The sequence below is a fragment of the Lynx rufus genome, unplaced genomic scaffold (assembly GCF_022079265.1).
Source record: "Lynx rufus isolate CCGP_SWC_20201006 ecotype Redwood Valley unplaced genomic scaffold, mLynRuf1.p SCAF_6, whole genome shotgun sequence".
Lineage (NCBI taxonomy): Eukaryota > Metazoa > Chordata > Mammalia > Carnivora > Felidae > Lynx > Lynx rufus.
Window position 1 is genome coordinate 3,794,293 of NW_025814878.1, and position 16,704 is coordinate 3,810,996.

Here is a 16,704-nt window from a genome sequence, read left to right on the forward strand (position 1 = left end):
ATCCCAAGTAGGCTCTGCACTGTCAGCACAGAGCCCCACTAGGACCTCTATCTAATGAACCTTGAGATCATGACTTGAGCCGGAATCAGGAGTCAGACGTGTAACCAACTGAGCCACCCATGTCCCAAGGCCTGTCTTTTTAAAAAAACAAACAAACATTTCCCCCAAAAGATTCTCAAAATGTCTTACAGAAAGTGGCAAAAACTCACAATTTTTTTTTTTTTTTTACTTAAAGTGGTTAATGTGTTTTTTTTTAATGCTTTTGTCACTGGCTTTTCAAAAAATACATGACGTTCTTGATCATTTGTAGCAAATACATATTATTCTTGGCAGACACCTAATCTTCATAACATTATCATTTTTTTTTCACAAAGAAGGAAATCAGATTTCCCTTATGTTCAGTGACTTCAGTCTTTTCAAGGAAAACAACCTGCTGTGGTTGATCACAGGATGAATAATTTTCAGCACGTGACACTACCATACTCTTAAAATAGCAACGCCTTCCGAGTTATAAATGCAGTTATCAGCCCACTGCAGAAAAGTTGGAAGACAGACAGGCATAGGTGGACAAAGGGGTGGGCACGTGTGTTTGATAAAGCAAGCATAGTAAAATGTTAATGGTAAAATCTAAAAGGTGAAAACATGATTATTCACTATGAAATTCATTTAACTTTTCTATGCGTGAACTTTTAACAAAATGCTGGAAAATCCAACACACAAAATTTGTTCATATAATCATTCTGCCTTCTGAATTCCAGTAGGCTGTGTGCAGGGGATCCAGAGAAGGGCTGTGTCCCTCAGGGCCACCAGTGATCTCCTGTTGCCTATAAACATGGGGCCTGGCATGTAGTGAGTTCTCAATAAATTATTTGTTAATTAGCACGCTCCCAAAGCATGTTTGCCTGAATCTCTATCATGAACACATTTTAATCTGCCTTGCACTAGAACTGGCTGATAGGTCTGATGCTCGCCCAGCCCCCACTCCAATGAAATTAAAATGCTTCTTATGGCCAGGAGCAATGTACTCAACATATTTGCTGATCTAAATTTAAGAGCTACCTTATCCTCATAAGACAAGGAGAGAAATCCATTTATATTGGCCTTATGTCATGAGACATTTAAATGTATCCACTGGAAGGTAAGGTAAGGTAAGTTTCTTAAGAAAGCAGACTGGCTTGTAGCTGACAGAGCCAGAAGGACCATAAAATGGAGTCACAATGGCCAGGCAGGGGTGAGTAGTGATGGGCGTTCAGGACGTGATCACCAGAGGAAAGCTGGGCATCTTCCAAATAAATAATATGGGGTAAAAAGGGGCAAGGATAAGAATACTGGTTTTTGTTTTAATGTTTATTTATTTTTGAGAGAGACAGAGCACAAATGGGGTAGGGGCAGAGAGAGACAGAGACACAGAATCTGAAGCAGGCTCCAGGCTCCGAGCTGTCAGCACAGAGCCTGGCGCGCAGCTTGAACTCATGAGCTGTGAGATCATGACCTGAGCCGAAGTCAGAAGCCCAAGTGACTGAGCCACCCAGGCGCCCCAATACTGGTCCATTTAAGGGAGTTTTAAATCCCTTAATGAAACTGTAGGAATCTATTTCTTGTGGGTATAGCGGTTAAGATCTTAGGCTTTGAGAGCTGTCTAGGTTGGAAGCCCAGCTTTACCACGTACTAGCTGTATGAACTTGGGCAACTTACATGATCTCTCTTTGTTTCCATGCTTATACAATAGATATAATTACGTGAACTTCGTCACGGGGGCTTTGAAAGGATTCAATGAAACGATGCACACAGAGCACATAACACAAAACCTGGTCCATGGTATGCGCTCAGTAGAGGTTACCTTATTACATGGCAGCTCAGCTAGAATATATAGAAAAGAGTGAAGACTGGCAATTCGCTGAGTAAACGCCATGTGAATGGTTCACCTGTTAGCATGCGCTTTAGAGGAAAAGATGGGAAGTTGCATTTCCAATGGTTTCATTGCCAGATCGTGCCTCAGGGGCACATCCCCTCAGAGGGGATAACAGCCACTTAAGATATTTTCTATTCTCGCTATTGATCCGTTGGCTTCAGGTACATAAATGAAAGAGGAAGAAGACAAACCGTTCACCAAAAAGTTCAACAGCAGCTCTTAATTCTTGGGGTGCTCGGCACAAACATTTTCTGGGTGCTAGATGCCACAGCCTTCCAAGTCCAACCCCTCCTGGAACAAACAACCTGGCCGCGAAGACTTGGCTTAATGACCCCGCGGCCTCTGACTTTTTTGCCTCCAATCCCAATAACCCCCGACCGCAGGCATTTGGCCAAAACAACCCGTTCTGCTCCTGAGCCAAGGCTTCAAACGCAGGGCTGCCTCTTCCTTCCTTTCTTCTGGCTTTCCTCCTTCTCTCCCTCTGTGGGGCAAGGTCTTCATCCTTTTCCTCATCCACCTTTATGGTACCAAACACCCCCTAACGCCGCCAACCACGTGACTGAGAACCCCTCACTGGTGCTCGCTGCCCCTGGAATAGATCATCGGTCAAGTCTCAGTGACCAGCTGTCCTAGGGGCACAGCCCCGCTGCTCTTCCTGTTCCCACCTAGCCCACGCCCTACGTCTCCATGCCCCAAGACGGCCCTCGGTGAGATACTTCACCTACAACCATCGCCTCACCTGGGGAAAAGGGTTACATCATGAGGTTTTAAATGTTTATTTCCTCTTGCATTCAAGTTTGAATTTTACCTTATTTATGGTAGGAGAAGGAGAAGATGAAGAAGGTGGTGACTGGCTGAGACTTTCAATACAACCAATCTGAGCCAAAATATCCACCTTAAAACAAAAGAAGTGCTCAGTAAACGGGGCAAAGAAAGAGCACACCCAAGCTTCTAACTAGAAACAGCAAATTCATGGCAAGGCTAAGTTCACCAGAAAATTCTAGCATGCTGCTCCTTCCCAGACATTCCATGCAAAAAGCAAAGCCCCAACTGTGTATTAGTGGGTTGTCTTCAGTGCATATTCTAGAGACTGTTGTCCTATCGCGGTATTACTAAAGCACTAAAAATAAGCAGAAGCAGCACAGAAGGAACGGAACAAATAGCATGCGGGTCATACAGCCGACGAGAAAAACCCCAGAGGAAATGCAAAGTCAAGCTGTTAAAAACGTCAAGATGCCGAGCCAGTGCTTTCAAAGCCACCAGACACGTGAGATGAGCGAAGCCACCCGGCTGACAACGAAGGAACTGCAGAGTCACGATGGAACCCAGCAAGCCCAGGTGAGAGCACAGAACCCTTGAACGCAGGAGCAAAGGTCTCCGGTGCGCGCTCCTGGCTTAGTACGCAGCGTCGTTGTGGGAACACATAACAGATCCGCTCCCATGAAGCTACTCGACGCCCAAACTGGCATCGTTGTCAAGAGGACAACTGTGGAGCCCAGTGTCCAGGCTTTGAGCCCACTGTGCAACTATCCAGTAGGGAAGTCATTACCAGAACGTTCACGTGGTGCTATGAGAATGCACTTTTCACTCTCCAGGTAGGACTCTCTTAAGTAAGTGGTGGTATTATTTCCATTTTATAGACACAGATAAACTTGACTTTGGAAATCAATTAATACAAAGGAGGCCATCAAGATGATCCAGTTTCCCACTTAAAACTGAAACTATTTAAAAAAAATACAAAATATATGAAGCAGTTTTCCAATCATTGGGCATCAGACAATAAAGGACCTGATCCTGCCTAGAGAGACTTTCTAAGCCACGGATTAGGGATGAAGAACCCACACAAAGACTGGTGGTCTCTGTGAATTGAGAAGACAGAACTGGCAGCCTGGAGCAGAGGGCCAAAGAGGAAGAGAGCTGCACAGAGAACCATCTGCGGACGTGGGCCCTGGGCTCATACTAGGCAGCGGACCACACGCAAGGATGAAGTATCAATCTGTCGCATCAGATGGTTCTCGCCGGCCAGACTGGAAGAGCTCACGAGTCACAGGGCATCGGGTACACTACTAAGAAGGGTTTGCCTCAGTGGACAGGCAAAAATACCCCCAGATTAAACGCTGCTCTGGTCCCACTTCAGAAAGCTTAAAAATAATGTGAGAGGATTAAACTATTTCTAAGTAACTTAACTGTATACCAGAACAAGACCCAAAAATATTTATGGGAATACAAAAATATCCAGCATATAACAAGGTGAAAATCACAAGGTCTGGCTTCCAATAAAAAAAAAAAAATCACCAGGCATGAAAAGCAGCAGAAAAATATGAACCATAGATAAGAGAAAGACCAATCAATCAAAGCTGACCCAGTAATGACATAGATAACAGAACTGGCAATATTTAAGAGCAAGAAAGCTTCCAGATATCGATGAGCTAGAGGAAACATTTTGAACGGGCTTCCAAGGGGTGACAGTTATAAGCCTAAAAAAGAAAAACCCACTCTGGTGGAAATACATTGAATCAATGTAAACTGCTGGGTCCACAACAATACCAAAAAAAATAAAATAAAATAAAGATGGGAAAACTCATTTGTCACTACTTGAGGCAGCTATTAAAACAACTTCTTACCTGGAAAACTGGGAGTTAAAGGGAAGGAACTAGATATCTATACCTAATTCCAGCAGAAATTGTTTCCCAAGGTAGCTAACTAGCTCCAACTGGTAAAGGAAAAGAGCTATTTTACAGAAGAAAGCCACCTCTTACAGTGTGGGAGAAACAGCCTGACTGATTCAGGCAAGGCTTATCATTGGTGGTAAACAAATAGGAGAATGGTTACCAGCACTGAATTAATACCAGACAGATGACCTTCTGGTCACAAGGGAACAATGTAACTAGATAGTGGAAGCACAAGACTGTCATCAACTTGACCCAAGGTCATTGTGATCAATGACCAGACGCTACGTCTTCTGATGCGATATAGCATGAATATAGGATATCCCTATGGTATATTCTTTTTTTTTTTTTTTTAATTTTTTTTTTCAACGTTTATTTATTTTTGGGACAGAGAGAGACAGAGCATGAACGGGGGAGGGACAGAGAGACAGAGGGAGACACAGAACCGGAAACAGGCTCCAGGCTCTGAGCCATCAGCCCAGAGCCCGACGCGGGGCTCGAACTCACGGACCGCGAGATCGTGACCTGGCTGAAGTCGGACGCTTAACCGACTGCGCCACCCAGGTGCCCCATGGTATATTCTTGTCTCAAATGTTCAGTTTGAATCCACTGAGCCTTTAGGTACAACTTCCAATTTGTAAGAAGTACAGAGGATAGAGGAACAACTTGAAGGACACCAAAGGAACAATGTGACAAATCCAAAAGACTGGAATTCTACAGTAAAACTAAGTCAGAATAAAAAAGTAGGGATTGTGCTGGAAAGAAAGGACACATGTGAGGGACATAATGGACATAACCAGACATAACGCTTGGTCCTACACTGAACACCAGTTCATAAACGAGCTGTAAAGGACATTCTGGGGGCTCCTGGGAAAATTAAAAGTGGTCTGGATATTATGGCCGATGAAAATTTACTGAAAAGGAAAGGATCGTCAACCTTTAAAAGGTTACAAACAGCAGGTACTCAATGTGTCTCATCCAGGTAAGCACGTGGGTAACCATGCTCACGCAGGGAAAATAAGGTATGCACCAAGGTGTAAACGGTAGTCATGCATGGTGTGGATGTGACGTTTTTCTTTTTGCTAGCCTGAATTTTCCAATTCCCTACAGTGTTTATGTACTGCTTCTATAATGATAAAAGGTTATTTTTAAAAAAGTATTTTTAAAGAAAATAAAAACACTAGTCTGCAACCGCTGACCGCAAAATGAGAGGTTCTGGTTTTGTTATATTTTGCTATATTTTCTTCTGTATGACATCTTGAGGGGACCTGGACCAGTAAGAAGCAAACTCCTACTTCTGACAACAGGGCAAGGACTTGTGTGGGTGCTGAGATCTGACTCATTCACTGGTCTCCCAGTAAGCAGACAAGATGTGGTGTGAGAAGGACAACCTTCACTGCACACATCGCAACAGCATCCATATGGGAGCAGCCGGGACAAGATGCAGAGAAGGGCAATGACGCCACTGTTTCTGTGTCCTCTGAAACTAGGTTGGATACTGAGAGTGATTTAGGTCTGAGGATTAATGAAAAGGAGAACATGTCTTTCATTAAGGTTGCTTTTTTTTTTGCATTTTTATAGTATTCATTTATTAGTTTCTTGATGATAATTTGAAATAATTTGAGAAAAATAAACTGTAGCATTTTGTAAATATAAAAATTAAGTGATATACTCCCAGTTGGTAATTGTAGGTTTGTAGTTTTTTTTTTTTTGATTTAACTTTATTTTTTATTTTTTAAAATTTACATCCAAATTAGTTAGTATATAGTGAAGCAGTGATTTCAGTAGATTCCTTAATGCCCCTTACCCATTTAGCTCATTAAGGTTGCTTTCTATCTGGCTCTCTACCAAACCAGCAAACAAGAGTACAAAGGACATACGATGGCTCGACAGAAGTCAATTCATGGTCACCACTCTGGCTGCCCACCTGGTTCCTTAAGGAGACGCTCAATCAATACAGGTCAGAGTAGACCACTCAGTCTGAGAAGCCTGCCAGGTAAGAGGAGTCCTGAATCACGGGCTCACTGCCCTTCTTGCTGTTACCTTGGAGCAGAGACAGTGGAAGCATTCCAGGGCTCCCGTAACACCACACACGGGATTTCTCGCCGTGCCTCCCTCACATGCTCGCACACTCTGTTGTCAGCTGGCCTACCCTGCCCTGACGTATCATTCCACTCTCCCCTCATACATGGTCTCCTGCTTGGAAGGAAAGATGGAAGGAAGGAATTTTGTAACTAGAAACGTCCAGGGCAAGACTTTGTCCAGGGATGAGGAACAAAAATGAAAAGAAAGTTGCTTGCTCTGTGAAGGTTGAGGCTTATAATAGTTTTTCTTCTTTCGTTTTTGTAACTCATCTGCTTGACCAAGGTACTAAAGTCTTTACCTGACATTTTCTCCTTCATCAGATTGTAATGACTGTGTGCCAACTGTGTCAGGAAAAGGGAACAGAAAGCAAAGACTGTGATTTCTACGCCCAAGAACATTTCAATAGTTTCTGACAACAATTTAACTCTTTTTCTCAAAAGAACCTACAGGAGGTACAAAATCTCTTATGTAAACAGCCTAGCCATTTCTACTTGGAATGTTTAAGAATTTGAAAAATTTCCTGTTTTCTTGTTTATAGATCTTTTGCTCAGAGGAAATTACCTAATTGTAATTCATCTAATTCAGATAAACCTCGACTAACTTCACAAAACCACTGGTCAGAATATAACACTTGTACCTTCTTTTAAGAATGAGTCTAGATCACAAGAACCGATGAAATCCATTTGCACTAACTGCAAATGACCCAAAAAGTACAACTGGTTTAACAAGCCCTTTGTTAATTCATATTCTGAACCCACAGATGTCAATTCCAGATATTTATTTTTTAAATACAGAATATTAAAACAGTATAATTCATATTAAGAAATGGGGACATCTGGGGGGTGCCTGAGTGGCTCGGTCGGTTAAGCGTCTGACCCTTGATTTCAGCTCAGGTCATAATCTCACGTTTCGTGAGGCTGAGCCCCACATGGGGCTCTGTGCTGACAGTGCAGAGAGAGATTCTCTCTCTCCCTCTCTCTGCCTCCCCTGCTTGTGCTCGCTTGCTCTCTCTCAAAATAAATAAAACATTAAACACACACACACACACACACACACACACACACACAAAAGAAATGGGGATATTTGTATTAGTTTAGAGAGTTTACTTACTTCGTCAGCACGAAGTCTTAAGTAATATCAGTAGCTTTATGTCCCAAATAGGATGAGGCTACGAGTAACCTCCAGATGGATCTAACAAAAGTCCATGCAGGATAGGCTTAGGGACACTTGTGATGATGGGCCGTGCTAGAACAATGCTCACTGGCCCTTCACCAGAGCTGTTTTAAGGTAAAAAACAAAACGAAACAAACCCTTTGCTTCTGTCATTTGTTTCCTATCAGACGAAAGCAAACAACGACAAACCACCCTAAACAATGAATTTCATAGCATGTACTTTTTTTTTAAGCATTTTATTTTGATTTTTTTTTAGCGTTTATTTATGAGAGAGAGAGAGAAAGAGAGAGAGAGAGAGAGAAACAAGCAGGAGAGGGGTAGAGAGAGCAGGAGAGAGAGAGTCCCAAGCAAGCTCCATGCTCAGCATGGAGCCAGACGGGCTCAGTCTCATGAACCATGAGATCATGATCTAAGCTGAAACCAAGAGTCAGATGCTTACGTGACTGAGCCACTCAGGCGCCCCTGATAGCACGTAGTTTTGGAAAGGTTCCCTAGGTGCATAAAGCTGTCTTATATAAAGCAAGGATCCGTGATCAATAAAGCATGGAAAATTAGTATCACTAGCCTAATGCAGTTTTGGGGAGAAATGTCAACAGATCCTTTAAATAGATGTATACAACCTTCCTTACAAAGCTCTGTAAGCAACTAAAAAGAATTCACATGGGGGTGGGGAGACAGAGGGAACCTTTCCAATAGGGTTTTGTAAAGAGGAAATCTCAATAAGAATTATGAGAAGTCTATGGCATTACAGATCTCATTTGAGGTAATGAAATAATAAGCAAACTTAATACCCATGTGACATTTTCTTTTGCTGATTTATTTTTAAATGGTCTACAAAATGGCCTTAGAATGGCCTAAGCATGGATTTGGGGGTGGGGGGCGGTGGAATGAGAAAGGGAAATGTAGTTCCAACATAAAATTACTATGGTCTTCCTTATCCCTTAACCAACAAAAAAAAACCCTTCATAACAAATATCATTACACTGAAAATCTCTGAATAAAAAGATGTCATTTCCCTAAATACCCACTTAACTTTGAGCATGTGTTTAATATCCAAATGGTTAAAAGATAGTTAACAATCTCAGTGGGTCTCCTGTAGGAGAACGAGCTACTTCTGACTGGGAAAACCGGTGGGTGTTAGAATGAGGTGCTATGGTGGCTCCCAGTCCCCCAGTCAATGTTGAGAACACAAACCTCCCTAGAGAGAATTCGGGTTGGACTCAGTCAATCTCATAACATTTTCCATTGTAAAATACCTTTTTAAAAAAATTGTTCATTTACTTATTTTTGAGAGAGAGAGAAAGAGTGTGTGCATGAGAGTGCAGGGGAGGGGCAGGCAGAGAGGAAGAGACAGAATCCCAAGCAGGCTCCGCATTGTCAGTGCAGAGCCCGACACAGGGCTCGAGCTCCTGAACCAGGGGATCATGACCTGAGCTGAAATCAAGAGTTGGATGCTTAACCGACTGAGCCGCCCAGGCACCCCTGTAAAATACTTTTTGCTGTATTGACAAATGAACCAAAAAATCACTCCCACATTTGTAGAGAACTGTATTATGGTGCAAGGCCTCAGAGAGGTTATGGGAATAGAAAAAATAAGACAAAACCTCTGCTTCTCACCAAGCTCGCAAGTTTATAATTAAGTAATATAATCTGTGATTAAGAATCACAAATAGCACAGAGGGAATCAAGAAGAGAGAATGAAAGACAAAAGAAAAAAAAAGAGGCTTCATAAAGGACATGATATTTGAACCTAACCTTGGGGGCTGGGCAGACTTGAAAGATGGAAGGAGTCACTCTATCATTCTTGGAGGCAAAAGCAAAAGATACAAAGAGAAGGTGGGACAGCATGGGGTCTATCTGGAGAAGGGCAAGTTTGGCTGGAGCCTATCATAAGGACAAAGTAAGGATGGGGCCATGTGGAGGAATCAGACAAACATAACAGGTTGGAAAAAGTCTGGTCGCACCTCAAGTTCAGATGCTTTTCTTACACAAGTTCCCTACCATGCATTGTTCAGCGTCCACCTGTCCCACTCTGACAGGGTAGTGGCTACCTGCTCGACGGATCTCTCTCGATGCGCAGAAGGGGTCACTTGGTTCAGGAGGCGACGGGGGAGCCCCTACAGTTTCTCGAGCAAAGAACCGAAACACTTAATCATCTTATCGTAGAGGCAGTGGTGTGTAAGATACTGTCACGAACAATTATTAAATCTCTATCAAGTACTACATTACACACTTGAGAAGCAGCTCTCCATTTACTCATTCCTACAATCGTACGAGGCTTCCCAGATGAGGAAATGGAGGCATGGAAGGGAAGAGACTTACCTAAGTCTCACGGAAGTATGAGGCCTGGGATTAAAAGCGAGGGTTTTTCCTGCCCTTGCCCATCTAAAGGATGCAGGACCCTCCCGTCAGTAACTGTGGCTGCCAACGGCACTCGGCTAGGGTTTTATGAAAGAAGGGCAGTACGAGCATGTCAGAGAAAGGAAATGGGAAAGGGAGAAAGAGAAACTACTTCTGTGGGGAAATGAGTGATTGTGCTCATGCTCTGAGACACAGAAGGGATAGGCGGACAGAGACGTTCAACAAGAAGCCGGAAAATGAGCAAACTGAAGAGAAAATTCGAGACTGGAGACAGGCATAGGGGAACATCCACATGGCAGGAGAGGGAGAGGTTGGAAGAAACCAGGGCAGATGCATGAGAACACCCCTGGAAAAGGGAAGAGGTGAGAAAAGAGGCAAAGAATTTATTAAATGCCTTCTGTGTATGACACCACTTTCTACAAGGGGCCTAATCCTGCAATTCCGGAAGCCACAGCTCACACAGCATCACATTCAGGTCTGGTGGCAAGGCTCTGGTGCTTCCCACTACGCCACCCCACCCTGGGGACGGTGCTGGTGGCAGGGGATGAGGAACCCGGCAACAGGAAGACAGATTCATGGGGAACTGGGAGGCGGTGTGGTAAAGACAGAAGCAGTTCATCCCAGGGATGTGGATCTTGCCAGTATTCCAAGATAGAAAAATAAACCTCTCAAGTCAAAGGCTTCAGATGAAACATCTAGTTTCACAGAACTTTTAATTCACGTATAATCCCTATTGTTCTTATTCAGAAAGTACAGGGGCGTCTGGGTGGCTCCGTAGGTTAAGCGTCTGATTCTTGATTTCAGCTCAGGTCGTGATCTCACGGTTCGTGGGTTCAAGCCCCACGTTGGGCTCTGCGCTGACTCGTGCAGAGCCTGCTTGGGATTCTCTCCCCCTCTCTGCCCCTCCCCCTCAAAACAAATAATAATAAAAAAAAAACTTAAAAAATTAAGTACAAAACTTCCCATTAATTTCTCAAAAGTAAATACTCCACAGAAGCAGCCACCTCCGAGGTTTGTAAAGATCTATAGTGAGAAGCTTCTCAGAATCAAAGCAATGGTGTAACTGGAACACTGATAACTGGGTGAAAACCAAGACTGGGGCGACTGTCCCCACACATCTCTGAATGGCGGCTGGTGGCACAGCTGCCACATGAAACGCTCTTGCAGCTGGAAAATACCAGATAAGTCCCTAGTAACAAAACTGGTATGAACCACTAGAAACTATTCTCCTTTTCTAAAGGTACTGCAATAGTGGTCCTCATCCACCTTAAGATCTGTATTAGAGTAAGAAAACAATGAGAATTCGATTCATTTCCTGGTTATGCTTCAATAAATGTTCTACACACAATTTGCATCTGTGGTGTGTGTGTACTCAAGCACGGGAAAGATAACATTACTGATGTGCTTTTAAAAAAGAATCAGATGTGGGGTGCCCGGGCGGCTCAGTCGGTTAAGCGGCCGACCTCGGCTCAGGTCACGATCTCGCGGTCCGTGAGTTCGAGCCCCGCGTCAGGCTCTGTGCTGACAGCTCGGAGCCTGAAGCTGCTTCAGACTGTGTGTCTCCCTCTCTCTCTGCCCTTCCCCCACTCACACTCTGTCTCTCTCTCTCAAAAATAAATCAACTTTATTAAAAAGAAATTGTTTAAAAAACAACAGACGTCCACACCTGTACATCTAAACCCACACTCATGCTTCCCACCATGTGGCCACCCTGGGCTCTGCCTGGCCAGGTCCCTATGGTCAGACGTGTGTGTCCCCAAGTCCTCATGTTGGACCTCGCACGGTGAATCTGCAGCCCACGTGGCTGAGTCCCAAGAGGAGCTCTATAAGTAAACTCAGAACTGCTGGGGCACAGAGTAGATGCATTTTAAATATTAATGCATGTTGCCAAACTGTCTTCCAAAAGGCTTTGTTAATGTATCCTTCCCCCACCTTTGCAGCAGAATGCCTATCGGCATATTCCTTTCCTCACATGGGGTATTAAAACATTTTAATTCTCTGCTAATTTAATAGCAGACACTAAAAATGAGTATTTTCCTGTATTTATTGGCTGTTTGTACTACTTTTCCCATGAAAAATCTGTTCCCACCCTTTGCTCATTTTTTTTTCTCCTGAGCTGTTCATCTATTTCTATAGATTTGCAAGAATTCTTTGTATGTTAACAGAATTAGCCGGTTTCTGTGGTATGTGCGAAATATTTTTCTAGTTTAGTATTACTTTTTTACTTAAATGCATCCATTCTTTCCTTAACGGCCGCAAGACACTGTGCTGTCTTTCCATATTCCAAGGTCATGGAAAAAATGTCATTGATATTCTCTCCCAAGTACTTAAAAAATAAACAGCTTTACCGTTTTCCAAGCTAAACTGTCCCAACACATTTAAAGAATAATGCATCGTGCTCGCTTCGGCAGCACATATACTAAAGAATACTGCATCATATTCCTCTGACATTTCCAATTCTAGTCTATACCACAACCAACAACTGGACTATGTTTTACAGATAAGGGATCCCCCCATGAACTAGTAAAGGGAGAAAAAGATCACAGTGGGTCATTGTGATAAAAGTACCCTGTTCTCTCCTCTACACCAGTGACTGCATGACCTCTGCAGCTGCTCAGTAAGCAGCTAGAACCAGAAGGTACCTCAAGCACCCTGAAATGAGGAGTTTTAAGAAAAACCCACGGAAGTGCTTTTTACATATTAAATTACAAATTTATGAACTAATTACTCTGACATGTAGGACAGATTAAGAATACAAAGTCAAGGAAGGGTCAGACAGATTAAAAAATAGCAGGCTCAAAATAAGCTATTCAAGGAGATTTGCAGACGGATAGAACCTTTTAGAGAGATTAAAAAAAAAAAAAAAAGGGGCGCCTGGGTGTCACAGTCGGTTAAGCGTCCGACTTCAGCCAGGTCATGATCTCGCGGTCCGTGAGTTCGAGCCCCGTGTCAGGCTCTGGGCTGATGGCTCGGAGCCTGGAGCCTGTTTCCGATTCTGTGTCTCCCTCTCTCTCTGCCCCTCCCCCGTTCATGCTCTGTCTCTCTCTGTCCCAAAAATAAATAAAAAACGTTGAAAAAAAAATTAAAAAAAAAAAGATACACAATTTAGAGGAAAGATACAACAGTCAGAAAGTTGGATAACCAGGAGCTAAATGCAGGGCTTTAATCTGCATGTGTGGGAAGAAAGCCAACTTTCAAATCATCGGTGCCGAGGACAGCAGACAGATGCTGGTTCGGAAGTGAACGGTGTGCGGAGGGGACGGGGGTGTGCCCTGCACGGCCTGACCGGGGGACAGAGAGAGCCGGCGCCTCTGACATACTTGTCCTCCAAATCAGACTGACCTCTGGGAGAGAACACAGTGCCAGAGTAATTAGAAAATCCCAAGAGGCACATCCCTGGGACAAAAACAGTATTTTCTCATTGACATCCAGAAAATGAAAGAATGAGTAAACCTGACAGCAAAAGTTTTAAAAGCTACTAATTGATAATGGCTGCCTGGTTTCTTGGTCAGGACGGTTTTCATGGTATGTATGAACATCATCACCATTTTGGCCTATTTAAGTTATTTTCCTATCCCAGATAACCGAAAGCATAGACGGTTATTAAAAATATTTTTACTTGATTTAAATTAAATCCAAATGCTCAGTTAATTATGGTCATGCTTGCTTTATTTTGTTACTTCTAGTTTCAGTTCACTTTTTCTTTGCTTTCAAAGGATCTGGCTAGATTTAGTATGTCCGAACGGATTAGTAAAATCCAACTTCGAAAAGGTGGTTATATTTTCTTCTAAATAACCTGGAAGAAAAAACATTTATACTTATGCTAATCCATCTGTATTGCTACATTTAAACACCGAGGAAGCTATTTCACAACAGGGCAAGACTGGAGCCTGACTGCAACTTTGTGTGCAGAATGCTTCAGCCTATCCTGAGATAATGGTTGATGTAGGTCCTTGAATTAAAATAAGACGAACTGGGACGCCTGGGTGGCTCAGTCGGTTGAGCATCCGACTCTGATTTCGCCTCAGTCATGGTCTTGCGGTTTGAGTGTCTGGGCCCCACGTCCAGCTCTGCACTGACAGCAAGGAGCCTGCTTGGGATATTTTCTCTCTCTCTCTCTCTCTCTCTCTCTCTCTCTCTCTCTCTCTCTCTCTCTCTCTCAATACTAAAAAAATTAAAACAAAAATAAGATGAATATTTCCATCTTTTGTTTCCTTCATTTATTCTATGATCATCTGAACATCATTCCCTTTTATTAAAATGTTGTCTTTTACTCAGTGCAAACCCACTTCCCTGATGTTTTTGTCTAACTCAGTGAACTCAGCCGGCTGACTTTGCGCCCGGGGGACGTCTGGCAGCATCTGCAGATAATTTTGGTTGTTACAACTGAGGGCAACGGGATGTTACTGGCATGTAGTGAATCAAGGCCAGGGGTGCTGCTAAACATCACGAGCTGAAGCTCAGGCCCCAGAGGTCAACAGTGCTCGCGCTGAGAATCCCTGGTGAAACTTCAAGGAAGGTTTAACTACCATGGCTTCACAGTTTAAAAAATATTATTTTATTTTGTTGAGAGAGAGAGAGAAAGTGCAAGCAGGAGAGAGGGGCAAAGGGAGGAGGAGGAGGAGAGAGAATCTTAGGCAGGCTTCGCACTCAGCACAGAACCCAACACGGGGCTTGATCCCACGACCCCGGGATCATGACCTGAACCGAAATCAAGTGGGACACTCAACCAAGCCACCCAGGTGCCCCTAACTACTACTGTCTCACATTTTATCTTGTGTAGTCTTTAACTGCCCAGGGTCCTCAGGTATTATAGAGTTACAAAATATAGGCAAATGCTCAACTGTGGTGATCACTCTGCCTCTGAATTTTAAGTATTTGGGTCAGACTAAGTTGTAACTCAGGATGTCCATCAAAAGCTATCTAAAAATGTATAAAACCTGCAGCTAACATACGGTAATAGCACTTTGAGAAATTCTCTTGGAAGGTTAAAATATAAACATTCTGTACGCAAATAATTCTCAAGTGACACGACTATTAGGCTTCCCATAATTCAAAACCTTTTTTGTAGTTAAAGAGTATCACGAAAGAACATCCCCTGAAGCCGAGTTGCTTCTAAAGATTTAGGAAGGGTAACATTTTGATGTCCATCTTCTGACTGTTCTTGCTGACACTCGCCCAAGGTAATCATTTTACAATAACTAGGCAGAGTCGCCTGAACTGGTCAAACTTTCCTTAAAATCAATGTAGAATTTCAGTGTATTTTTCCCAAATCATCCCACTATTGTAAGTTTTCTAGAAGCAATACAAGATACCGAGTGCTAAGTGCTGGATTTGCAGCCACTGTTACACGTGTAGTGTCCACAAGACGTGGGGGCTCTGAGAGTGTAACGACCATGTCAAGGTCTGAGAAATCGTCTCCTGTTTCAGCGGAGTGTTGACACAGATCACCTCAGCATAGGACCCTGCTTTTCTTTCCCCACTTGAGAGAATATTTGTACCTTACAAGGTCCGTGTTCATATCATGCCAGACTTTTAAAAGCAACTCTCAATGAACACCCTGCATTCTCTCTTATAATCATCTTTAAAAAGTGTTTAGCCCGCCTAACAGGCAAGTTCTTTGTTAATACCCAACAGAAACGCCACACACACATCTAACAGCTATTTTGTTTATGCTTTCCGGGGATGGCAATGGCTCGGAGGCATCACAAGCTCTCACAAATGCGCTGTGCTCAGTCCAGCCAGATGATGGAAGACTCACCTGGTTATTACTGTTGGCAGCTGATGAATTGGCCTGAGCAGCACTCGCTGAGAGAGAATCGAGGAAGGCTTGGTCGGCCACTGAATTTCCACAAGAAAATGGGTCTTTTCCATCACTGGGCAAAATCTGAATATTAGAAAGAACCACAGTTATTTTCATAGATTAGGGTTATTTCAGAGTTAGAGTCTCTGAGGGCAAGCAAGAATTGTCATCTATTATGGAAAAGGGGTTTATATTTTTAAAAGGTAAGCAAGCCCCAGAACATCTGTATTAACCATCCCTTTCTAGAAGTATGCAGAGTTCTAGAAAATGCAATTAATGCCAGCACTAACTTAAATCCTTAGATTTTTCTCATTCTTGTCTATTTTTAGAGTCCTGAATACACAGTGCACCGAGGTAAAGCACAACATAAGTATAAGACAGGTGGACTGAGTCCAGGGGCCCGTGAACCCTGTGGAACTCTACAGAAGAGGTTGGGGTACATGCACGGGCACATATTTCCGAGAGAAGGGCCCCAGATTTCATCGGATTCTCCAGAGGGTTCAAAACTCCCCACCCCAACTCTCGATCAGAACAACAGACAGACAGTCTTCCCATTCTGCAGGCAGTGCCCAGGTAAACATCCTCCCAGGGCATTATTCCTCTCTGCTGGAGGGGAACCATAGGCACCTTGTTCTTGTTCAGTTTTACTCCCAGGGCACCAGGCCACCTTAGTTTCAGTCACCTGAGTGGAAAGGCAAGCT

The 16,704-nt window shown here is 43.3% G+C and overlaps 1 protein-coding gene across 1 annotated transcript in view; it reads right to left on the reverse strand.

Moving 5' to 3' along the window:
• SNX9 (sorting nexin 9) overlaps positions 1-16,704 on the reverse strand; it is a 125,530-nt gene that overhangs the window by 48,456 nt on the left and 60,370 nt on the right. The window contains exon 4 of the mRNA XM_047101480.1: positions 15,962-16,087. Within this exon, the coding sequence (XP_046957436.1) occupies positions 15,962-16,087 (126 nt within the window). The remainder of the gene's footprint in view (positions 1-15,961; positions 16,088-16,704) is intronic.